This window comes from Pan troglodytes, chromosome X (genome assembly GCF_028858775.2).
Source record: "Pan troglodytes isolate AG18354 chromosome X, NHGRI_mPanTro3-v2.0_pri, whole genome shotgun sequence".
NCBI lineage: Eukaryota > Metazoa > Chordata > Mammalia > Primates > Hominidae > Pan > Pan troglodytes.
The window spans coordinates 36,874,621-36,897,653 of record NC_072421.2 but is presented as its reverse complement, the minus strand read 5'-3'; the positions used below and the strand labels follow the sequence as shown (position 1 = coordinate 36,897,653).

General features: G+C 36.8%; 1 protein-coding gene across 1 annotated transcript in view; it reads right to left on the bottom strand.

Moving 5' to 3' along the window:
- CFAP47 (cilia and flagella associated protein 47) overlaps nt 1-23,033 on the bottom strand; it is a 463,486-nt gene that overhangs the window by 111,506 nt on the left and 328,947 nt on the right. The window contains exon 49 of the mRNA XM_054677051.2: nt 20,932-21,043. Within this exon, the coding sequence (XP_054533026.1) occupies nt 20,932-21,043 (112 nt within the window). The remainder of the gene's footprint in view (nt 1-20,931; nt 21,044-23,033) is intronic.

Genomic DNA, 23,033 nt, shown 5'->3' with positions numbered 1-23,033 from the left:
GCATCCTAAAAAACTGTTGCCATGACCTTTGCTATCATATTTTGCTTTAACTGGCGCACTTCTACCTCTTGCTTTAATTTACTTTGTATTCGAGATTTTGCCGGTAAAGCCATGTTTTACCTGTTACAACTACTTGAAGAAACGCTTCAGAATCTTGATCTCATTTGTTTAAAATTTCCATTGAAAGCTCTGCTTTTGTTCGCAGTTGATCTGGGTGTGACAGTTTTGGCACTCATCAAGTACAAAGTTTGCTCAACTTTAACTTTTCAGTCACAATTCTGTAAGCTAAACAAATTAAGATGTCTATAGTGTTGGCTATTGTTTTTGCCAGTAACTGTAGGTCCTATTGAATTAGGACTCAAACAGGATGAATTTTTACTCTCAACTTGATGTGCCTGCCACTGTGAACTTCATTTTCAACATAACTTGTACATTCTTAAAATGAGTTACCCATTTGTAAACTGCTGACTTCTTTGGTGTATTGTTCCCATAAACTTTCTGTAAAGCATCAATGATTTCACCATTTTTTCCGCTAAAGCTTCACTGTAAATTTGGTGTTTGCTCTTATTTTAATATCAGCAGAATTCATATTGCTTTCACTGGGTCTCTTTCAAATGATGTCTCATCCTACTTAGAATCTCAAACTAGGTCCTGTTTAGATATGTTATGTCAAGTTAGCATGAGTTTATTTTGGTGCAAAAAGTATTTTGAAACCCATGAATAGATTTTTTTCATAATATGCATTTTCATAAATGTTTTGAAGTATACTTGTCCTTACATAACATTTAATTTGACCTAAAGAGATAGAGCTCAGATACTGCACATTAATCACCTAAACTCTCATCCCTCAGAAAACTGCCGAAAGCCAGTTTCCATAGTAATGGGTAAATCTGGCAAAGCATTTTCTGTCTTTGCAATTGGTCCCCTCACACCCACCTTGCATCATCCTTTGACTCCATGCTTCATTGCCTCCCACTGCTAAGGAGACGTACTGTAAGGAAAATCTCTGTATGACTGGGATTTCATCAATTTGTGAACCATGGAAGCAAATTAGTTCAGTCAAGAAGTTTTGGTATAAGTATCTTCTCTGTGAACATTGTATTACATATGATCAAATAAATTTGAATAAAGTTTTGTTTCTCTAATATCATACTACCCTACAAAATCTATAAAATCATTGAAGCAAGACTATAATGGCCTAAAAAATCTTCCACTAATTTTTCTCTTCCTTCTGTCCCTTTCTTTTTTCCACCCTTCATTTTAAGCTTACTTTTAACCCACTTTCTTTTGTTTTATTGCCCCTTCATTAGGGGACCAAAATAGCAAGGTGGGAAAAAGAAAATTACATGGCTGATGAAAAACAGAGGCTGGGGCAAAATGTTAAAGCAGTGATGGTTCAGATAGCTATTAAAACCACATGCTTCTTTCTGATTCATGTAAGAAAAAAGTAATTCATTACATTTCATCAAAATAAAAAACTGCTCTTCAATAGACATCATGAAGAAAAAAAGGCAAGTTGCAGACCGGGGAAAAGTTTATAAAAACATGTATCTGATAAAGGGTTTGTGTCCAGAATATGTATATAAGTATATATATTCATTATATCATATATATACTATATATAAAAACATGTATCTGATAAAGGATTTGTGTCCAGAATATGTATATAATATATAATTATATATATTCACTATATTATATATATACTATATATAATATATACATACTAGACACAAATCCTTTATCAAATACATGTTTAGGGTATCATATATATATATATATACAAATTTTAAAACTCTCAAAATTCAACAATAAAAAAAACCCAATGGGGGAGCAATAGGTAAAGGATTTTAAAAGGCATTTTAGTAAACAAGATACATAGATGACAAATAAAGACATGTAAAGATGCTCAATGTCATTATTCATTATGGAAATGAAAATTTAAACTACACTGTGATCGCAGTATCTACAAATTTAAATAGTTAAAATTAGAATGAGTAACCCTATTAAGTATGGTCAAGAATGTGGAGGAACTGGATTTCTCATACACTGTTGGGAGAAATGGGAAAAGAAACACTCTATTTGGGAAACTATCAGGCAGTTTCTTTAAACAGTATAAACTCAATTACCATGTGATCTAAACATTGCATTCATAAGTTATTTCCCTCAGAGGTATAAAAGCATATGTCCATACAAAGACTTATACTTGAATGTTCATAGCAGCTATATTTTTAATTGCCAAAAAATAGGGAAAAAAAAACAAATGTTTATCAACAGGTAAATGGATAAACAAAGTACTGTGGTATATCCTCCATTAAATACTACTCAGCATTAAAAGGAATAAACTATTGATTTAGGCACCATGTAGACTGATCTTAGAATAATTATTTTGCACAAAATAAAACAGCATAAAACTGTGCACACTGTATGATTTCATTTATATACAATGTTTGAAATGCATATAAACTGATTGAAAACAGGTAACTGGTTGCCTAAGGCAAGGGTAGTCTAGCATATGAGGGGGAGGGGAAAAGGGATTAAAAATGGGCACAAAAAAACTTTTTGGAGTGACAGTTATACTTATTATCTCAATGGCTTCATAGGCATATACATGCGTTAAAATTTCTCAAAATCTATACATTAAGTATCCACAATTTATTGTATGTCAATTATACAGGAATAAAACTGTTAAAATATACACTGCATGTTTCAGAAATTATACCCATCCCTTCCAGCAAGCACTGCTCAGCAGTATGATAGGAATTGATAAATGTCACCCCAAATCGGAAGTATTGTACAAAGTGCAGAAGTGTAGTTAACAGTCACTTATATGGATCTTTCCAACACGAAGCAATGTCATGTGCGAGAAAATTAATGAAGAATAATGACTGAAGCCACCATATTTATACATCCAGGAGAACTGTAATCTATCTGTCTATCACCTGTGTTTGTTTGTATCTATCTATCTAAAATCTCTGTTAGTTGACCTCTCCTCTTAGGTCCTTAAAGTCAAGTATGTCTCATTGGTATCAAATTGAATTGTCTGACCATTTGTTTAGATTCACTACACTTAGGAGGGTGGCTTTCTAAGCCTCTGTGTAAAGTTTTCATTTATTTTTCTTTCACTTTAGTGTAACCTTTTTCTATGAGTTATTTTTACATTAGCTATAAAAGGAATTTTAGTATTAAAAGTATCTTTCGCTCCTTATCCATGCAATAACAACAGGGAGATCACTTTTCACAAAAGCGTAAAGAGTGGCCAGAGTCAAAGGTTTATCAGTATTTGCAAACCTTTTTGAAATACTGACATATTTTAAAAGATTTAAGAGCCAATTCTTCTAAAGGTTCAGAATTTCTGAAAAATTATCTAACCAAATTAGTAAATTCAATAGGTTATGCTTAAATCCTGACATTTAGAAAATTATCATTGAAGGGTATTTTAAACTTGAAAAGTTTCTAATTGAAAAAAATATATAATGAAATACTTTACAATAAACACTTGTATCTGTGATTCTTATGTAACTGCTATATCTGAGATTCTTATGTCTTACATGAGAAAAACCAACAACCTGCCAAATCACATTTTCATTTGACTGTAAATAACTTTCCACAACATACACAAATTCTTTTGATTGAGCAAGCAGGACAGACAGAGAGACAGACAGACATACAGACACACATACACACACAAAGAAAGAGAGAAGTTTAATTTTTTAAATAAAAATGCTAAGCATATCTTAGTAGCTCAAAATTCAACGAAAAATACTTTCTGTAGAATATAATGGGTGGATTCATCAGCCACTAGAACCTTCTTCCTAAAGTAACCCAAATTTATATTCAATAGAGCATCTATAGCCTTCACTTCCAGTGAGAACTATTTATCTAATATATAATCAAAAATTACAAGTGAGTGTTGGACCTCGTGGCAAACAATTAAGTTGCAGGAATGTCTTTCCTTCAGCATGACAGAGTATAGGCAGTTTCAAATTTACTTTTCTTCAAGCAGGTAAATCTTCCTTGTTCTCATATTTTATTGTACTCTTATTATCGCAATACTAAGTAACTTTTAAAATATATTGGGAGCAACTTTATTTTTGAAAATGCATTGCTTCTTCTATTCATTGTTGACTGGACACCTGCAGCTGTATGCCAGAAATTGGCCTGGAGGCCAAGGCCAGGCTAGCAATTAGAGGACAGATCATCTTATGTAGAGGCAGAAAATGCCGTATGTGACATCACTTGTAGATCTATTTACACAAATGAATTCATGTCTAGACAATCATGTGAGTACAACTTGGGGATAGAATTAATACTCATCTTGATTTTGGTATCAAGAGTCAGAAAGAAAAAGTCTAGTACTCACAAACCCTCTAGGGTAATACCATCATGAAACATCAGAGCAGAGGCTACCTGGGAAAGCTAAAATTGTAAACAAAAAGAAAAATGTCCAAAGGACCATGAGAGCATCCAATAATACCAAATATACGATCTCCACAATGCCTCAAGGTCTTGCTTTTAAAAATCACTCCTGTCACCTAAAAGAACATGAACCACTTTGCTGGGTGCGGTGGCTCACGCCTGTAATCCCAGCACTTTGGGAGGCCAAGGCGGGTGGATCATGAGGTCAGGAGATCAAAACCATCCTGGCTAACATGGTGAAACCCCGTCTCTACTAAAAATACAAAAAATTAGCTGAGTGTGGTGGCAGGTGCCTGTAGCCCCAGCTACTCGCGAGGCTGAGGCAGGAGAATGGCGTGAACCCGGGAGGCGGAGCTTGCAGTGAGCCGAGATCATGCCACTGTACTCCAACCTGGGCAACAGAGCAAGACTCTGTCTCAAAAAAAAAAGAACATGAACCACTTTATAGCAAACAATAATTATTTTTTCAAAGACCAATGACACCTGATTGGTTTTGTGTCTACAAGTATGGCAGTCAATATTGCTGATGGCAAAAAACCAAAAAGATCCAAATTCAGTTTCAGCCAAGATATTGATAGCACTCTACCTAGTTTTTTTCACTGAAATAAGCTAGGATAGAGAGGGGACAAAAGAAGTTCCAAATCCCCCATATGCCCATATCATATTTGGAAGTTGTCAAGAGAGGTGTATATAATCATCTGGCATTTTTGGCTTTTGCAAATCAAATTAAGAAGGGAACAGTGAGGAGAAAGAAAAACACAGAAAAAAGCAAAATTTACATTAGATAATATCTCAACTGTTCCTGTGGTACTATGGTCAATAAGTTTCTTTCAATGTCAAAGACTTGGACAAGATGGCTAACTAGACACAGCCAGGAAGAACTTCTCTCACCAAGACAGATCAGAATATTGACGAATATGGCATGCGTCAAGCAGACTGTCTGAAAGAATGCACTGAGAGAGGTTGAAGAGAGGGCCCAGATGTTGGGATTGAAGGAGGAGGAAGCTGGGAACCATGCATGGGATTGCTGAGTGGCAGGATGCGTTCCAGGCCCTGAACAGCTCCTGAGGAAAGGGGTGGGTCTGACATATGTAAGCTGCTAGACCTGGAGAGAAAAGGACTGTCTTTTCCATAGGACCAGGGCGAATCTGATCTGCATGCCCCACTGACCTCCCAGCCCCTCCCAGAGTTCCTGCCGGGCCATGCCTACACGCGGTGCAGCCTCAGCTACCCCACCAAAAGGTTTTTTGCCAGCATCTACCATCATAGCACTTTAACCATATCCTCCTGTCACCCCACTGGAGCACTTTTGCTGACATCCTCCCACCAGAAGGCATTTGTCTGCAACCTCACCACTGTCCCTATGGGTCACAATCAGCTGCGGCATCACCACTGTCCCACCGAAGTACTTTCTGACCATGGCATCCCCTGCCAGAAGGGTTCCCACCCACAGTGCCCCTGCCAGAGCACCTCCTACAAATAGTGCCCATGCTGTGCCCACTGGAGCACTTCCAGCCCATGGCCCCCCACCTCCCCAAGTACTTCCTTCTGGTGTCACCCTTGCTGGAGTGCATCCCACCTGTGGCACCCCTGCCACCCCGTCACAGTGTGTCCCATCAGTGGTGCCACCATCAACCCAGCCCGAGTGCATCCCACCCATGGCACCCCTGCTGAAGAGCCTGTCACCTGTGGTGCTCCCAAGTCCCCCACCAGAGCACTTCCCACCCATAGTGCTGTCGCCACCCCCACTGGAGCATTTACACCCACCGTGCCCCCATCATTCCCTATGGAGTGCTGTTGCCAATAATCTGGCAGTGCCTCAGCTCCTCCATCCCAGCTTGGGCTTAACCTCAAGGGAACAGTGGACAAAGCCATGGACCCAGTACCAGTCACTCATGGATAGAGTACATAGCCCAGCAATGTGGAATTGAGCACTGGCCCTCTGAAAGCATCCAGAAACCAAGTCATTCAACTATACACAACTTGTACCACAGTCACACCTTCAAGGGCAATAATGACCATAAAAATATAAAGCCCATCCAAATGACAGCAATTTCAAATGATAAAGGAACATCAGCCCTCACAGATGGAAAGAACCAGCACAGAACTCTGGAAACTCTAAAAGTCACAGTATCTTTTTACCCCCCCAAAAAATCACACTATCTTCCCAGAAATGGTTCTTAATCAGATTGAAATGGCTGAAATGTCAGACATAGAATTCAAAATCTGGATGGCAAGAAAGCACATTAAGATATGAGACACAGAAAAGGTCTTCAATAAAATTTATCATCACTTCACATTCAAAACCCTCAACAAATTACTTACCGAAGGAACAAACCTCAAAATAATAAGAACCATGTACAACAAATCTATAGCCAATATCATACTGAATGGGCAAAAGCTGGAAATATCCACCTTGAGAATTGAAACAAGACAAGGACGTCCACTCACACTACTCCTCTTCAACATAATACTGGAAGTCCTAGCCAGAGCAATCAAACAAGATAAAGAAATAAAGGGCATTCAAATCAGAAGAGAGGATGTCAAACAATCTCTTCACAGACAATATGATTCTATACTCAGAAAACTCACAGACACCACCAGAAGGCTTCCAGAACTGATAAATGACTTCAGTAAATTTTCAGGATACAAAATCAACGCAGAAAAAAATCAGTAGCATTTCTACACATGGAAAATGTCCTAATTCACAGCCAAATCAAGAACACAGTCCTTTTTATAATAGGCATAAAAAGTATAAACTACCTAGAAATACAGCTTACCAAGGAGGTGAAAAATGACTACAATGAGAATTACAAAACACAGCTGAAAGAAATCACAAGACACCACAAATGAAAAAACATTCCATGCTCATGCACAGGAAGAAGAAGTCTTATTAAAATGGCCAAATGCCCCAAAGAAATTTACAGATTCAATGTTATTTCTGTGAAACTCTCAACAACATTTTTCACAGAATTAGAAATAAAAATTGTTTTAAAATTCATATGGAGCCAAAAAAGTGCCCAAATAGTCAAAGCAATCCTAAGCAAAAAGAAGAAAGTCAAAGGTGGGAGAGATGGAGCAAGACGGCAGAATAGAAGGCTCCACTGATTATCTCCCCTGCAACAATAGCATTTTAACACTTATCTGCACAGAAAAAATACCTTCATAAGAACCAAAAATCAGGTGTGCCCTCTTAGAACTTGGCTTTATATCTGTGTCACTGAAAGAGGCACTGAAGAAATAGAAAAAAAAGTCTTGAGTCTCCAATGTCACCCGTCACCCACCCCACAGCAATGGTGGCAGTGAGCGGAGAGCATCTCTGGGTGCTGGAGGAGGAGAAGCACAGCAATTGTGGGGCATTTAACTCAGTGCTTTCCTGTTAGAGCAGAAAGGAAAACCAGACCAAAATCAGCTGATGCCCACCCACAGAGGGAGCATTTAAACCAGTCCTTGCCAGAGGGGAATTGTCAATCCCAGTGGTCTGAACTTGAGTTCCTACAAACCTTGCAACCAAGGGCTAAACTGTGCTGGGTCTATAAATATACTGGAAAGGCAGTATAGTCTATAAAGACTGCAATCATTAAGCAAACCCTAGATCTAGCCCAGAGACAACGGACTGGGGGGTGTACGTGATCTACTGAGACACCAGCTGGGTGAGGGAGAGCTGGCATCACCGAAGTCCTAACCCCAGGCTGCAAGGCTCGTAGCTCCAGAAGAGACCCCTTCCTTCCCCTTGAGGAAAGGAGAGGGAAGAATGGGGAGTACTTTGTCTTGCATTTTGGATAGCAGCTCAGCCACAGCAGGATAAGCGTCAGTCAATGTTGTGAGGACCCCATTCTAGGCCCTAGCTCGCAGACGACATTTCTAGACACACACTTGGTCAGAAGGGAACCAGATACATTGGAGGGAAGGACACAGTCCTAGCAGCATTCATCACGTGCTAACTGAAGAGTCCTCGGGCCCTGAATAACCAGCAGTAATACCCAGGTACTACATCAAGGGCCTTGGGTGAGCCTCTGAGACTTGCTGGCTTCAGGTGAGACTCAGCACATCACCAGTTGTGATGGCTATAGGGTGGCTGCTTGAGAAAAGCAGAGTGAAAAGTAAAAGGGACATCAACTTGCACCTTAGGTACCAGCATGGCCACAGGGGCTCTTGGCATCCTTGATTTCAGGACTTGTCTATTGGATGACGTTTCTGGACTCACCCTGGGCAAGAGGAGAGCCCAGTGCCCTGAAGGGTGAGTCCCAGGTCAGGCAGCATTCACCACAAGCTGACTTGAGAGCCCTTGGGCCTTAAAGGAACATTGACTGTCATTTGGCAGTATTCCTTATGGCCTGCAGTGGTTTTAGCTACAGGTGGGGCTCCTCTGTCTTTGGAAAGATAGTTATTGGCCTTAAAGGGAAGGTAAGCAAATAACTATGGGTAGAAAGTTTATTCCAAGGGATAAAAATGGAGAACTTCCCAAACCTAGAGAAAGATATGACTATCCACATTCAAGAATGTTACAGAAACCAAGCACTTTTAACTCAAAGAAGACTATCTCAAGGCATTTAATAATCAAACTCCCAAAGGTCAAGGATAAAGGAAGGATCCTAAAAGCAGCAGGAGAAAAGAAACAAATAACATACGATGGAGCTCCCATGTGTCTGACAGCAGATATTTCAGGGGAAATTATATAGGCCAGAAGTCAATGGCAAATTAAAAATATTCTGCACAGTAAAAGAAACTATCAACAAAGTGAAGTGACAACCCACAGATTGAGAGAACACATTTGCAAACTACCCATCAGACAAGGGATTAATGACCAGAATATATAAGGAGCTCAAACAACTCTATAAAAAACTAATAATCTGATAAAAATGGGAGAAATATTTGAATAAATATATCTCAAAAGAAGACATACAAATGGCAAACAGGCATGTAAAAAGGTTCTCAACATTATTGATCATCAGAGAAATGCAAATCAAAACTATAATGAGATATCATCTCACCCCAGGCAACATGGCTTATATCCAAAAGGCAGGCAATAACAAATGCTGCTGAGGATGTGGAGAAAGGGGAACCCTCATATACTGTTGTTGGGAATATAAATTAGTACAACCATCATGAAGAACAGTTTAGAGGTTCCTTAAAAAATGAAAAATAGATATACTGTATGATCCAGTAATCCCATTGCTGAGTATATATCCCAAAGAAAGGAAATCAATATATCAAAGAGATAGCTACACCCCCATGTTTGTTGTAGCACTGTTCACAATATTTAAGATTTGGAAGCAATGTTAGCATACATCAACAGATGAATAAATAAAGAAAATGTGTATATACACACAATGGAGTATGATTTAGCCATAAAAAAGAATGAGATCCTGTTATTTGTAATAACATAGATGCAATTGGAGATCGTTATGTTAAGTGAAATGAGCCAGGCACAGAAAGACAAACATTGTATTTTCTTATTTGTGGATCTAAAAATCAAAACAAATGAATTTATGGTGATAGAGAGTAGAAGGATGGTTACCAGAGGCTGGGAAGGGTAGTGGGGGGTTGGTGGGAGGTAGGAATGGTTAATTGGTACAATAAAACAGAAGAAATGAATAAGACCTACTATTTGATACCAAAACAGGGTGACTATAGACAATAATAACTTAATTGTACATTTTAAAATAACTAAAAGATTGTAATTGGATTGTTTGTAACACAAATAATAGATGCTTGAGGGAATGGATATCCCATTCTCCATGATTTATTTCATATTGCATGCCTTTATCAAAACATCTCATGTACCCCACAAATATATACAACTACTATGTACCCACAATAATTAAAAATAAAAAAATTTAAAAGAAACGCAAAGCCAAAGGCATCACACTACCTGACTTGAAACTATACTACAGGAGGTGGGGGGTCAGCCCCCGCCCGGCCAGCCACCCCGTCCGGGAGGGAGTGGGGGGTCAGCCCCCGCCCGGCCAGCCGCCCCATCCGGGAGGGAGGTGGGGGGTCAGCCCCCGCCCGGCCAGCCGACCCGTCCAGGAGGTGGGGGGTGCCTCTGCCCGGCCACCCCTTCTGGGAAGTGAGGAGCCCCTCTGCCCGGCCACCACCACGTCTGGGAGGTGTACCCAACAGCTCATTGAGAACGGGCCATGATAACGATGGCGGTTTTGTGGAATAGAAAACGGAGAAAGGTGGGGAAAAGATAGAGAAATCAGATTGTTGCTGTGTCTGTGTAGAAAGAAGTAGACATGGGAGACTTCACTTTGTTCTATACTAAGAAAAATTCTTCTGCCTTGGGATGCTGTTGATCTATGACCTTACCCCCAACCCTGTGCTCTCTGAAACATGTGCTGTGTCCACTCAGGGTTAAATGGATTAAGGGCGGTGCAAGATGTGCTTTGTTAAACAGATGCTTGAAGGCAGCATGCTCGTTAAGAGTCATCACCACTCCCTAATCTCAAGTACCCAGGGACACAAACACTGCGGAAGGCCGCAGGGTCCTCTGCCTAGGAAAACCAGAGACCTTTGTTCACTTGTTTATCTGCTGACCTTCCCTCCGCTGTTGTCCTATGACCCTGCCAAGTCCCCCTCTCCGAGAAACACCCAAGAATGATCAATAAAAGAAAAAAAAAAGAATAGTATCTAACTGATAGGGTGGCCTTAAGGGTTCAACCAAATATGAAATATAAAGCATTTGCTCCCAGCACATAGCTGGTGTTTAATAAGCACTAACTATTCCTCTACATCAGTGAAAATGAGCCACAGCTACACTGTCAGTAACCTGAAGGGGAAATAAATTACTTGCAAAAGGAAAAAAAAAAAAAAAAAAGAAACTATACTACAAGGCTAAAGTAACCAAAATGGCAAGGTACTTGTACAGAAATAGACACATAGACCAATCCAACACGTTAGAGAAACCAGAAATAAAGCTGAACACCTACAGCCATCTGATCTTTGACAAAGTCAACAATAACAAGCAATGAGTAATGGACTCCCTATTCAATAAATAGTACTGGGATAATTGTCTAGCCATATGCAGAAGACTGAAACTGTACTCCTTCCTTTCACCATACACAAAAAGGACTCAAGATTGATTAAAGACTTAAATGTAAGACCCTGAACTATAAAAAAACCCTAGAACAAAACCTAAGACATAGCATTCTGGACATAGACCTTGGCAAAGATGTCTTGTTGAATATACCAAAAGCAATTGCAACAAAACCAAAAACAGACAAGCAGGACCTAATTAAAGTAAAAAGTTTCTGCACAGCAAGAGAAACAGACAACTTACAGAATGGGAGAAAATATTTGCAAAGTATGCATTCAACAAAGGTCTAATATCCAAAATCTATAAGTAACTTAATACACAAAAAGCAAACAACCCCATTAAAAATGTAGCTAAACACATGAACAGACAGTTCTTAAAAGAAGACAAACATGTAACCAACAAATATATGAAAAAATGCTGATCATAACTAAATATTAGATAAATGTAAATCAAAAACTCTATGAGATACCATCTCACACCAATCTGAATGGTTATTATTAAAAAGTCAGAAAATAATAGATGCTAGCGAGGTTGTGAAGAAAAGGGAACACTTACACATTGTTGGTGGGAATGTAAGTTAGTTCAGCCACTGTGGAAAGCAGTTTGGATACTTCTTAAAGAATTCTGAACTATCATTTGACCCAGCAATCCCACTATTTGGCATATATCCAAAGGGAAATAAATAGTTCTACCAAAAGAATTTATGTACTCATATTGTTTATCGCAGGGCTATTCACAATAACAAAGACATGGAACCAACCAAGATGACCATCAAGAGTGTACTGAATAAAGAAAATGTTACACACACACACACACACACACACACACACACACACCATGGAACACTATGTAGCCATAAAAATGAATGAAATTGTGTCATTTGAAGCAACATGGATGCATCTGGAGGCCATTATCCTGAGCAAACTAACACAGGAACAGAAAACCAAATATCACATGTTCTCACTTACAAATGAGAGCTAAAGATTGAATAGACATGGGCACAAAGATGGGAGCAATAGACACTGGGAACTGCTTGAGGGGGAAAAGTGGGAGAAGGGCATTGGTTGGAAGGCTACTTATCAGGTACTATGCTAAATACCTTGGTGACAAAGTCATTTGCACACCAAGCCTCAGCAACATGCAATTTACCCATGTAACAAACTTGCACATGTACTCCCTGAATCTAAAATAAAAGTAGAAAAGGCAAAAAAAAATTAATAAAGAGACAATGTGGTAGAGTGATGCAGAGCAAATACTTTGGAGTCAAACTTCCCAGGTTCTAATTCCAGCTCTGCCATTGACAAATGATGTGCCTAAAAAATTAAGCTGTCTGTGACTTAGTTTCCTTCTTGGTACAACAAAGAAAATAATAGTACCTATATCAAATACTGTTAGAGGATTAGAGAAGTATATGCAGTTGCTGTTAATAGTTATTATTAATAAAGAAATCATGGATTTTTCAATAGTTACTAGGAGACTAAAAATGAAACTGACAATCATAAGCAAAATTCTAATAAGCCTCAAATACTACATATATACATATATATTTATATATTTTGCAAATCTATATGTAAATGGTATATTTTTACATTTGTATCATGCATGCCCTAAGCCAGTTTCTCACACAGATTTTTTTCTAGGACTTGCTACATTTAAAGAATAAAAGATAAATTTTAATAAACACAGCGATTTTGTGCAAATTATGCCCCTAAATGATCTTTTTCAATGTTGGAAATGACTTTTTCCAAATGTGAGGAGCAGATGGGTAGAGTTGAGAGTTAGTGTTTTAAATAAGAGCAATCGACATTAATTGAACACCTACTAAATTAACAGTTTTCATATATTTCCATTTAATCCCCATAGCCACCCTGAAAGTCTAAATATTATCTATATTTCACAAACAAAAAAACCCGACATTCAGGGAGGTTAAGTAAATTACCCAAGATTACACAGTTAGGGAAGGATAATATTGGTAGTTGAAGTGATGTGTGTCAAATTGCAAAAAATAATAAGAATATTTATTTACTGCCTTCTGCATGTTCTATGTTAGGGGCTTCACAGTGCTATCACCCATTGATGACACAGCAACAGGTGATAGAGAAAGTATTTATATTGCATTTCTGTGGATAAAGAAATGGATGCTCTGGGGATGGAATAACCTGGCTGAGGTTCTACAGCCTGAAAGTGGTATCAGGTACATAACCAGAGTCTTTTATTTATGCAACATGGAAATATAGAAAAATAATTATATGTCGATGGTGGCCTTTCATTTTTAAAAAGCTGCATTTATTTGAGAAAATATTACATATTCCTAAGATACATAAACTCACACTGAAACTACATTTTATGTAAAGTTATCCTCAATTGCTACAATATTCTTGTTTGAAGCCCTGAAAATAGTTGTGCATCAATTAAATGTCAAAAATCAAAGATGGCTTATTCAGGATATGTAAATGTAGCTTGGCTTATATTCCAGAATAAAAATAATAAATATTAAAGAGCTCTCATTGTAAAGAAAATTATTTCTTTATATTCTAGAAAGTAATATCTAAAAATTGTTTTATAAAAGTAAAGACAAAATAAGCCTACTATGGATATATTTAGTGTTGAATAAAAACAAAACTTCATATTTCTCAAGCTAACTCTATTGGTTTGGGGATCTTTTACAAAAGCGAAATAAAAGCTTGTTTGCAATTTGAATGAAGCTTTCTTATGCCAGTGTCATAAAAAGATCCCATTCCAGTGTAGCAAGTTCCAAATTGCAAATTTTTAGAAATGAATGCTCTCTATACATAAACAAGCACAAAGTTTACAGTTGTGTTAAGGAACACAATAATTTTTCAGCAAGTAAGAAAGCACTTTTCGGTGCTATTAAACAAAATACAAGCTGAATTTTGACAAAATCAAAATTGATCATTCTTACTTATTTGCTGGAGCTACCAGGCTACTAACGGTCATGGATAATAAGAGAATTTCACACTACTATAGCATGAATGTTGAAGGTAGAAATGAAGACTACTAATATGACTGGAAACCCTTTGGTCCTTTGTATTTAGTTTTTTAGTATGGAGTAAAAATATTTAAAGCACCTTGGTGACTACAGTGAACTGAGTCCATGTAGGGTTATATAAAATCCAAAGACTTGCCACTGTAAGTGCACAAAGTACATACTGTGTGCAAATATTCTTGCTGGCCAGGTGCAGTGGCTCACGCCTATAATCTCAGCACTTTGGGAACCCAAGGCAGGTAAATTGCTTGAGCCCAGCAGTTCAAGAGCAGCCTGAGCAACATGGTCAGGCTCCATATGTTAAAAAAATTCAAAAACAGCCAGGCATGGTGGTACACAACTGTTGTCCCAACTACATGGGAGGCTGAGGTGGGAGGATCGCTGAGTCCAGGAGGTCGAAGCTACAGTAAGCCATGTTCACACCACTGAACTCTACCTGGGCAACAGGGTGAGACCCTGTCTCAATTTAAAAAAAAAAAAAAAAAGAAAGAAAAAAGAAAAGAAAATATTCTTGTTGTGTAATGTTTGGAGATAGTTTTAGGCCACCAGGCCATGATCAACATACTAAAGTCTTCTAGCCTGGTTTTGTTCATATGCTTAAATGGCTCATAATTCAATAAATTATTCTTGTTATATCCTTTCTCTGTTGCCCTTTCATCAATCCTGCGGGCAAAGGGAAGATACTCGATTACTGAGTTCTACCCCCTCTTTTTATGTCCTTCAGGTTCACAAATAAAACATCATTGATGACTGTAAGAAATTCTAAAAACTTTTTCCTTGGAGATGAAACTGTATTTGTTGCTTACATGTAGAAGTTCACAAGAGATAATTATGAAGTCCTATACTAAGGCTTTAAAAAAAATCAACTACACTAGTTAACAATAAAATAAAAGCCTTTAAAAATATTCATGGGTTTCTATTTTTATAATATGTTGGAAAGATATTCAGAGAATCCTCTCTCAACTGAAAATTTTGAGTTAAACACACAGAAACTAAAACAGCATGAATCTACTGTAGTGGGTCATCATTGGAGATGACATTTGTTCTGGAATATGTGCTGCTCAGTAGTGGCTGGAATCTTGGCTTTAGGGACCATAAGAGCAAAATCATTAGTTAAAGAGCTCACATTTGCATGGTTTTGGGTACAGTTTTCACATACTTTTGGATCACCAAGCCCCAAATTAATTATTTAGCTTCCTAGCTCTAGACATAGAAAGGGGTCCGTAGAAGTATCTTTACAAGTTTACACAGTTCCCTGTTTGTTGTTTGTAAAACATGTTTTTTAAAGTTGTAGTTTAACCCTGATGTTCACAGGCTGAAAAAAAGCTAAGCTGATTGATGACATCTTCATACAGAGCTCAGAAAAGTCATGCCAGAGACATGAGGTCTATGTAGATTATTAAAGAACAACTGGAGCAAATTATTAGGAAAATGATATGTAAGCTATACCAAATGATACAGTCTTAACTCTTACACTTACAAGTTATTTTGATAGTGCTACACTACAAATTAGTTGCTTTATGTTGTGAACATGCATCTTTATAGCCATCTCTAAATCATATTTCTGAATCATATTATGTTGTTGCAATCAAAATAAAATTGAGAATTACTACTAATAAAGTATATAATCACCACTAAGGCCTACTCATCTTCACCTATATACTAGTCTTGTGCAAAACAAAACAGCTTCTAGCTAAGATAAATGAAAATTTATTTGCATATTTCACCACTGCAAATAAGTAACAGGCCATTACTCTGTGTCTACAGTTGGTTACACACTAATCCTGTAATAATGAACAGTAATAATAGCTTTTTGCATTCTCATATTTATCTATACCAGATAGGTCATTTTACAGTTACAAAAGAAAGAATTAAGCAATCGTGTTTTATTGCTTTCAGTCATTAACACATTATCTCTCTCACACCTGCAAACATGGTGATTTTTGCTTGGATTTGTTTGTTTCTCCTTAAGGTTATATGTTTTTATATCTAGGTTTACTTATTCTATATTGTCATTTTTTTCCAAAATTTAACGACATAAAAAGATAACTCTGAAGTCGAGATAGAACTAGGCTTTCATTCCTAAGCAGTAAACTTACCCTTCTGATTACTTCCCCCTCACAGTTATTGGTTTCACTTTGGTTAGAGTTGCTTACTGTCCGAAGTACATTTGACTCTACTTTCTCCTTTCTTTTTCATATTCAATTTTCATCAAATACAACTGTGGAAGACACTACAATGCACTAATGATATATCTTTTCAGGAATGAGGAACTTACTCCCATAGCTACTGGATATAATGCTGGAAGATGGCCATCAGGTCAGCCCTCTTTATGCATTGCCTTGCTTGAAAAAAACATAAAAGCTTCACTCAAGGTCAAACCTCCTTCCACATGTAGCCCACTTTCAATGACTGATCAACACAGTACTGTGAAGGTCTAGTCTCTTTCTCCCAACTCGGGACAACTCTGAAGGGCCATCCCAGCTTCAGGAGCCTTAATGAGTTGGCTGAAGCCTTCAGTGGGCCTTCGCCAAAGCTCAGTTTCTACCTCTGCTAAACATACTTTCTTACCTTTTTTTCCCACAAGTGTTGCTCATAACACTTTCCCTAATAAATGTCCTGCATTCTAACTTCCTCTCTCAGAATCTGATTTCCTGGAAACTCAACCTGTTACAGCATCATTTTCCCTCTTTATTTCTCTTGAAGCTGTCCCTCTGTTTCTTAATTCATTATCATTGCCTAGTTTGTTCTGCCCTAACTCTGATTTAGAATGGTCCATCTTCACTTTTGGTTCCATGGCCAAACAGGCATTTAAAACAAACCTCCACACAGGCACACTTGGAACATGATTGTAGATCACTGCAGGCTGCCTTGAAAATTCCAAATCCGTCCAGTTCCCAACATTTCTTTCTACCAACAAACATACCAAATATAATATTGGTATAACATTAGTACATGCTGTCAGTGCCCTCACAAAAATCCCCCCTGCAGAGAGTTCCTATACACACCAGTGGTTTCCTACAACTCTGCCTGTGGGAACTCACTGTTACAGATCTCTGACCTAAGAGAAAACTTTAATCAATTAGGGGTTAACAGATAAATACTCCAACTCCCTTGCCCTTCAGTATGACAATTCTTTCTGAAGGTCCCAGTGAGGTCCCTCAGTTTTCAGCAGTAACCTGATAACTAGCTTGCTTACTTATTGGCTTTCTCCCTCCAGCATCTCACTTCCCCATTTACTTAGTGTGATTCTCCTGATCACCTCTCAGATTAACTACTTGCAATTAAACTCTTGCCTTAGGGTTTGCTTTTGGGAGTGGGTACACAGAACTGATTACCTTGGATATTGTCAAAGACCCCTAAATGATCTCCCAGATCTTACTGGCCTATCTCACCCCTCCTGTCTGTTTTTTATATTACCTCCAGATTTCCCTTTTTCAAACTCAGTTGACTCATACCTCTTGCCTCCTCAGCAATCTTCAATGGCTCCCAGTGCAATAAGTAAAACAAAACTCTGCCCTAAAATGTCTACCTGCATTGCTAATTATATGTCACTCTGCATTCCCTACCTCACACATGCACTCCAAACACACCCATCTACTTTTTAATTTACAGAAACTGTCTTCTCTGTGTTTTCAATAAGGTTATTTCTCCTGCTGGAAAGTTTCCCCAACCCCCTGCCATATCCTTCAAGGTTCAGATCAAACCCACCATACCCTGTGAAGCCCTCTCAGACCCCCATTGTTGGGATTAATATTTCCTTCCATCAGGCTCCCCAGTGCTATAATTAAACTTTAGATATATCAAAGCATACCTTCATTGAGATGATTTATAGATACCTGTTTCCACCACCAGATGTGAATTCTCGGGAAGAAGGAGCTACGTGATATTCATATTTAGATACAGTGGTAATATTCAAAATAATTAACAAAACTTTATCCCAATACTGACCAACCAGAAAGGACACCTGATCTAGGTCCTGCCTGATCTAGGTCCTGAGGCATCCTGATGCTTTCTGTGTTAACACTTTAGGAGCTGCTAAATTGTTGGGAGGTTCCAAGAGTTCTGGGTGAGGGGCTGTGGTATCTGGACTGGCAAAAGTTATTTGATAGTGGAGCTCAAACAACTGAATATTTGCCAACATATAAGAAAAGATCAGTTGTTACAATATTTCAATAAGCAAAGCATAATTAGTTGAATGTCAGCTTTGTTCATAACTACTATGTTTATAAAGGCTTTCCAAATTATAGGTCTTTAGTAAATAATTATTATATAATCAATAACAGAATTGAAAATGAACACAAAATTTTAAAAAAGTATCTGATACATACACACGTGTGTACACATGCATGCACCCATACGTGGATACAGTTCTTTAACCAGCAAAAGCAGGAAAATTCTCATATGTGTGAAATTTTTATAATCTAGTTTTCTTTATATCACTTCAGATTAGTTAGCAGCTGTTCAGAAGCAATTGTATTTATACTGTTTAATCTATAGTTTAAGTCTTCCAATAGTAATATCACTAAAAATTAGAGCTAGGCTCCCTTTTACAGGCTGTTTTTTCCAAAGCATAATGGGACAACTAATTTAACTCTAAGGCACTGCCCTGGGAAGAGCTAACATGATCACATCTTGTAAATATTTTTCAAAATTATGAAGCCTGTAAAATGGTTTGTATAGCCAGAAACATTAACCTAATTCATTCTCACTTAACAATGTATCCTGCGCTGCATTTAACTTCACCAAATATGTTCCAAATTTTTTCAAACCAACATGTTAATAGTCCATATCAAAATAGTAAAAATATGTATTGAAATATTGTGGTGCCACAAAAGCTGCTAAAACCAACAACAACAAAAAAGATTACACAAAGGAAAGGCCTGCCAAATCTAATTATTTAATTTTTCGTCAGTCTATTCCAATAACTTTAAGAGTTTGATTCACAGACCAGGGGCTTTGTGGTAGTTATAAACATTCCGAATTCAACAATGTTTCACAGTTTGTGGTTTCTTATGTGTTTCTTCTCATAAGTAGTAGAACTCACTGCTTCCTACAGAACAGGAAACTGAAATTGACTATGTTTTATCAAAACTAATTATACCAATTCTGAATGACTTGCTGCCTTTTACAAAAGACGAGTTAAAACTCTAAAATTAAGGAAAATATACCAACTACTAGGACTGTCAATGACAATTAAAATGAAAACTAAAATTTAAATTTCTTTAAATCAATTCACTTCTTATGGATTACCTAAAAAATAGTAAAATATGTTACTTTATTGAAATGTTTGGACTAGAGACATTATAGCTCAAATCTACCTATCAAATGAGGACTTATTAATGGGGTTTGTAAATCTAAACATCTCAAAAACAAGGGGAAGATTTCAGAAGATGCTAACAATTTTTGCTGTGTTGGCATTTGAGGTTAAGCACACTAGAAGCAGGGAATGGGGATTGGCAGCTGTTTCTTCCTACATAAATTCTATTACAGTAGTAATAATTGGATCATTGTGGTTGGCACTCTGAAATTTCCCTTCTGCTTTTTAATAGCATAGGCATCCAGTATGCTCTCTGCACTTTCTTCTTTGCAGCAGCTCTCTATCGCTTCTATACTAGATATAACCCTTCCCTCAAACACTTTGTTGAGGTAAGCAGGGATGTGAGGCTAGTACATCCAAGGAGCAGTAGATACCACTACATATGTAAGTGTAGAAAGAATATGTGTATATGTATGTGCTTTCTACACTTCTAAAGTTGTATCCACTTACCTACATTATAATAATTTCCTCAACAGTATCCAACTACCATAGGGAATTTAATTTTCTCTCAAATAGGACAACTTATTCCTTTGATGAATCATAATCACTCAGTACTAGCTATTACTCTTCTATCACTTCTTACCCCTCTCCCTTCAAAAAGTAACAGGAACACCTCTCCCTCCGATTCCCATGTAAGTAATTCTGTTCTGAGACCATTGCGGAAATCTGCATAAATAAATACTTTATTACAGACAAGGGAAGATAAAGGAAAAAATTCACATATATCAAACCTTTAACTTATTTTTCATATATCAAGTAAGTGCATGTGAATGTTTTTATAATATCCAGTCCTGTAAATAAACACTCTCTTAAAATGTCATTGGGTTGATACGTGGGTATAACTATTTGAAAGTATTTATCACATTTTAAATGTAAATACCCTTAATTAAATATTTTCATTTATAGAAATTTGTTCCACAAATAAATTTGAATAAATGGCCAAGATAATATAGCACTAGACATAAAATGTATGCATCAAAGCCCTGATTACTTAGAAAGCTAATGACTGAAATATAAAATTAAACTTTCTTCTGAGTCATTTAATAGAAAGTGGAAATACAAATTGCATTTCTATTTGTCTCATCATATTTCCATCCTAGCGTAGTAGGAAAATGACTAATATTTTATTAATGGATTTTATACCTTTCAATATACCACGTTTCCAAGGGCGCACATGAATCAGGTACAGAATTTCTTTATAAGGGTATACTGTAATTTGTGGATTTCCCCACACTATTGGAAGATCTGCAGTTACCTATGAGATAATTCAAAAACAAGAATTATGTAGTATCCACATAAAATAAGTACACTACACTACATGAAATTACTGTAACAAGTTAAAGCATAGAACAAACTGAAATTTAATTTAAATACTCCCAATAAAATCATTCACTTTTTTAAAAAACAGCAAGCCAGAAAAATTCTACATCCAGTAGAAGAGAAATCTAAGAACAAACCTATTTAAAAATGGAACAGAGGAAATTATTCTTACAAAACAAATAATGCTTATATTCTGTTGCTACTTATATCAAGATCATTGATGCTTAGAAAGTCTGAATAGCTCTCATCAACCATGCACAATTGTCTTTAGGCAGTTTGATATACAAAAGAGATGAATCATTTCAATAAATTTCTACATCAATATTAATAAAACAAATAAAAAATATTTAAGCAGCATTTGACCACACCCTGGCTAAACCCAACTTTCAGTTTACTGCGTGCTTATATCTTCCTACTCCCCACTGCTCAGGGAAACAATAATCTACTTTGTGTCTCTACATATGAGCCTATTATGAACAATTATTAGTAATGAAATTAAACAGCACGATGTGGACTTTTGTCACTGACTTTTTTATTTAGCATACTTTTAAAAACTTTTTCATACTTTTAATGGATGAGAAATTGTATATAATGTACAACATGATGTTTTGATATATATATACATTGTGAAATGGCTAAATCAAACTAATTAATCTATGCATTATCTCACATAGTTATCATTGTTGTGGTGAACAAAAAATCTATTCTCTCAGCTCTTTTCAAGAATACAATACGTTGTTATAATTATCATAACTATGTTGTACACAAGCTCTAATAATTCTCTTGAACTTATTTCTTCTATCAAACTGAAATTTTGTGTCCTTTCATTCACATCTCTCCAACAACTCCCCCCATCAGCTCCTGATAACCACCATTCTACTCTCCACTTCCATGAACTGAACTTTTTTAGATTCCACATATAATTGAGATCATGCAATATTTGCTTTTCTGTGCCTGGCTTACTTCACTCAACATAATGGCTTCTAGGTTCATCCATGTCACAAATGACAGGATTTCCTTCTGTTTTAAGACTGAATAGTATTTCATTGCGTACATATCACATTTTCTTTATCCATTCATTTGTTGATGGACACAGGTTCAGTCCATATCTTGGCTATTGTGAATAATGCTGCAATGAACAACAAAGTGCAGATATTTCTTTGACATAGAGATTTCAAGTCTTTTGAATATATACCCAGCAGTGGAATTACAGAATCATATGATAGTTCTATTTTTAATTTTTGGAAGAAACTTCATAATGTTTATCGTAATGGCTGTACTAATTTACACTCCCACCAACAGTTTAAAAGAGTTTTCCTTTATCCACATCCTCACCAACACTTGTTTTTGAATTTTCTTTTCTAGGAATCTTCAAACACTCCAGTAGTGTAGGGAAAGTCCATATATCGCCATGGACTCTGGTAATACAATTCCATATATTCTATGTTGGTGTATAATCATTTTTAAATGTTGTTGAATTCAGTTTTCTAATATTTTGTTGAGAGTATTTCGACTATAATCCTAAGGAAAACTGATCTGTAGTTTTCATTTTCCATGATGCCTCTGTCTGGATTTATTATCTAGGTAATAATATTGGTCTCAAAGTGGAAGTTAGAATATGTTTACTTATCTTTTATTTTTTAGAAGTGTTTGTGAAACATTAATATTAGTTCTTCAACTGTGAGTAAAATCCACTATTAAAGCCATCTAAGACTGTGTTTTCTTTGTGGGAAGTCTTACAAATGCTAATTCTCTACTTGTTGTAGGGGCATCATATTTCTATTCCTTCTTGAGTCAGCTCAGTAGTTTTTGTAACTCTATATATTGGTCAGTTTTTTTCCAAATTATCAAATTTATGGGCATACAGGTTTTCTTAGTATTTATCTCTAATTATTATTTCTTCAGGTAGATAGTGGTGTCTCCGT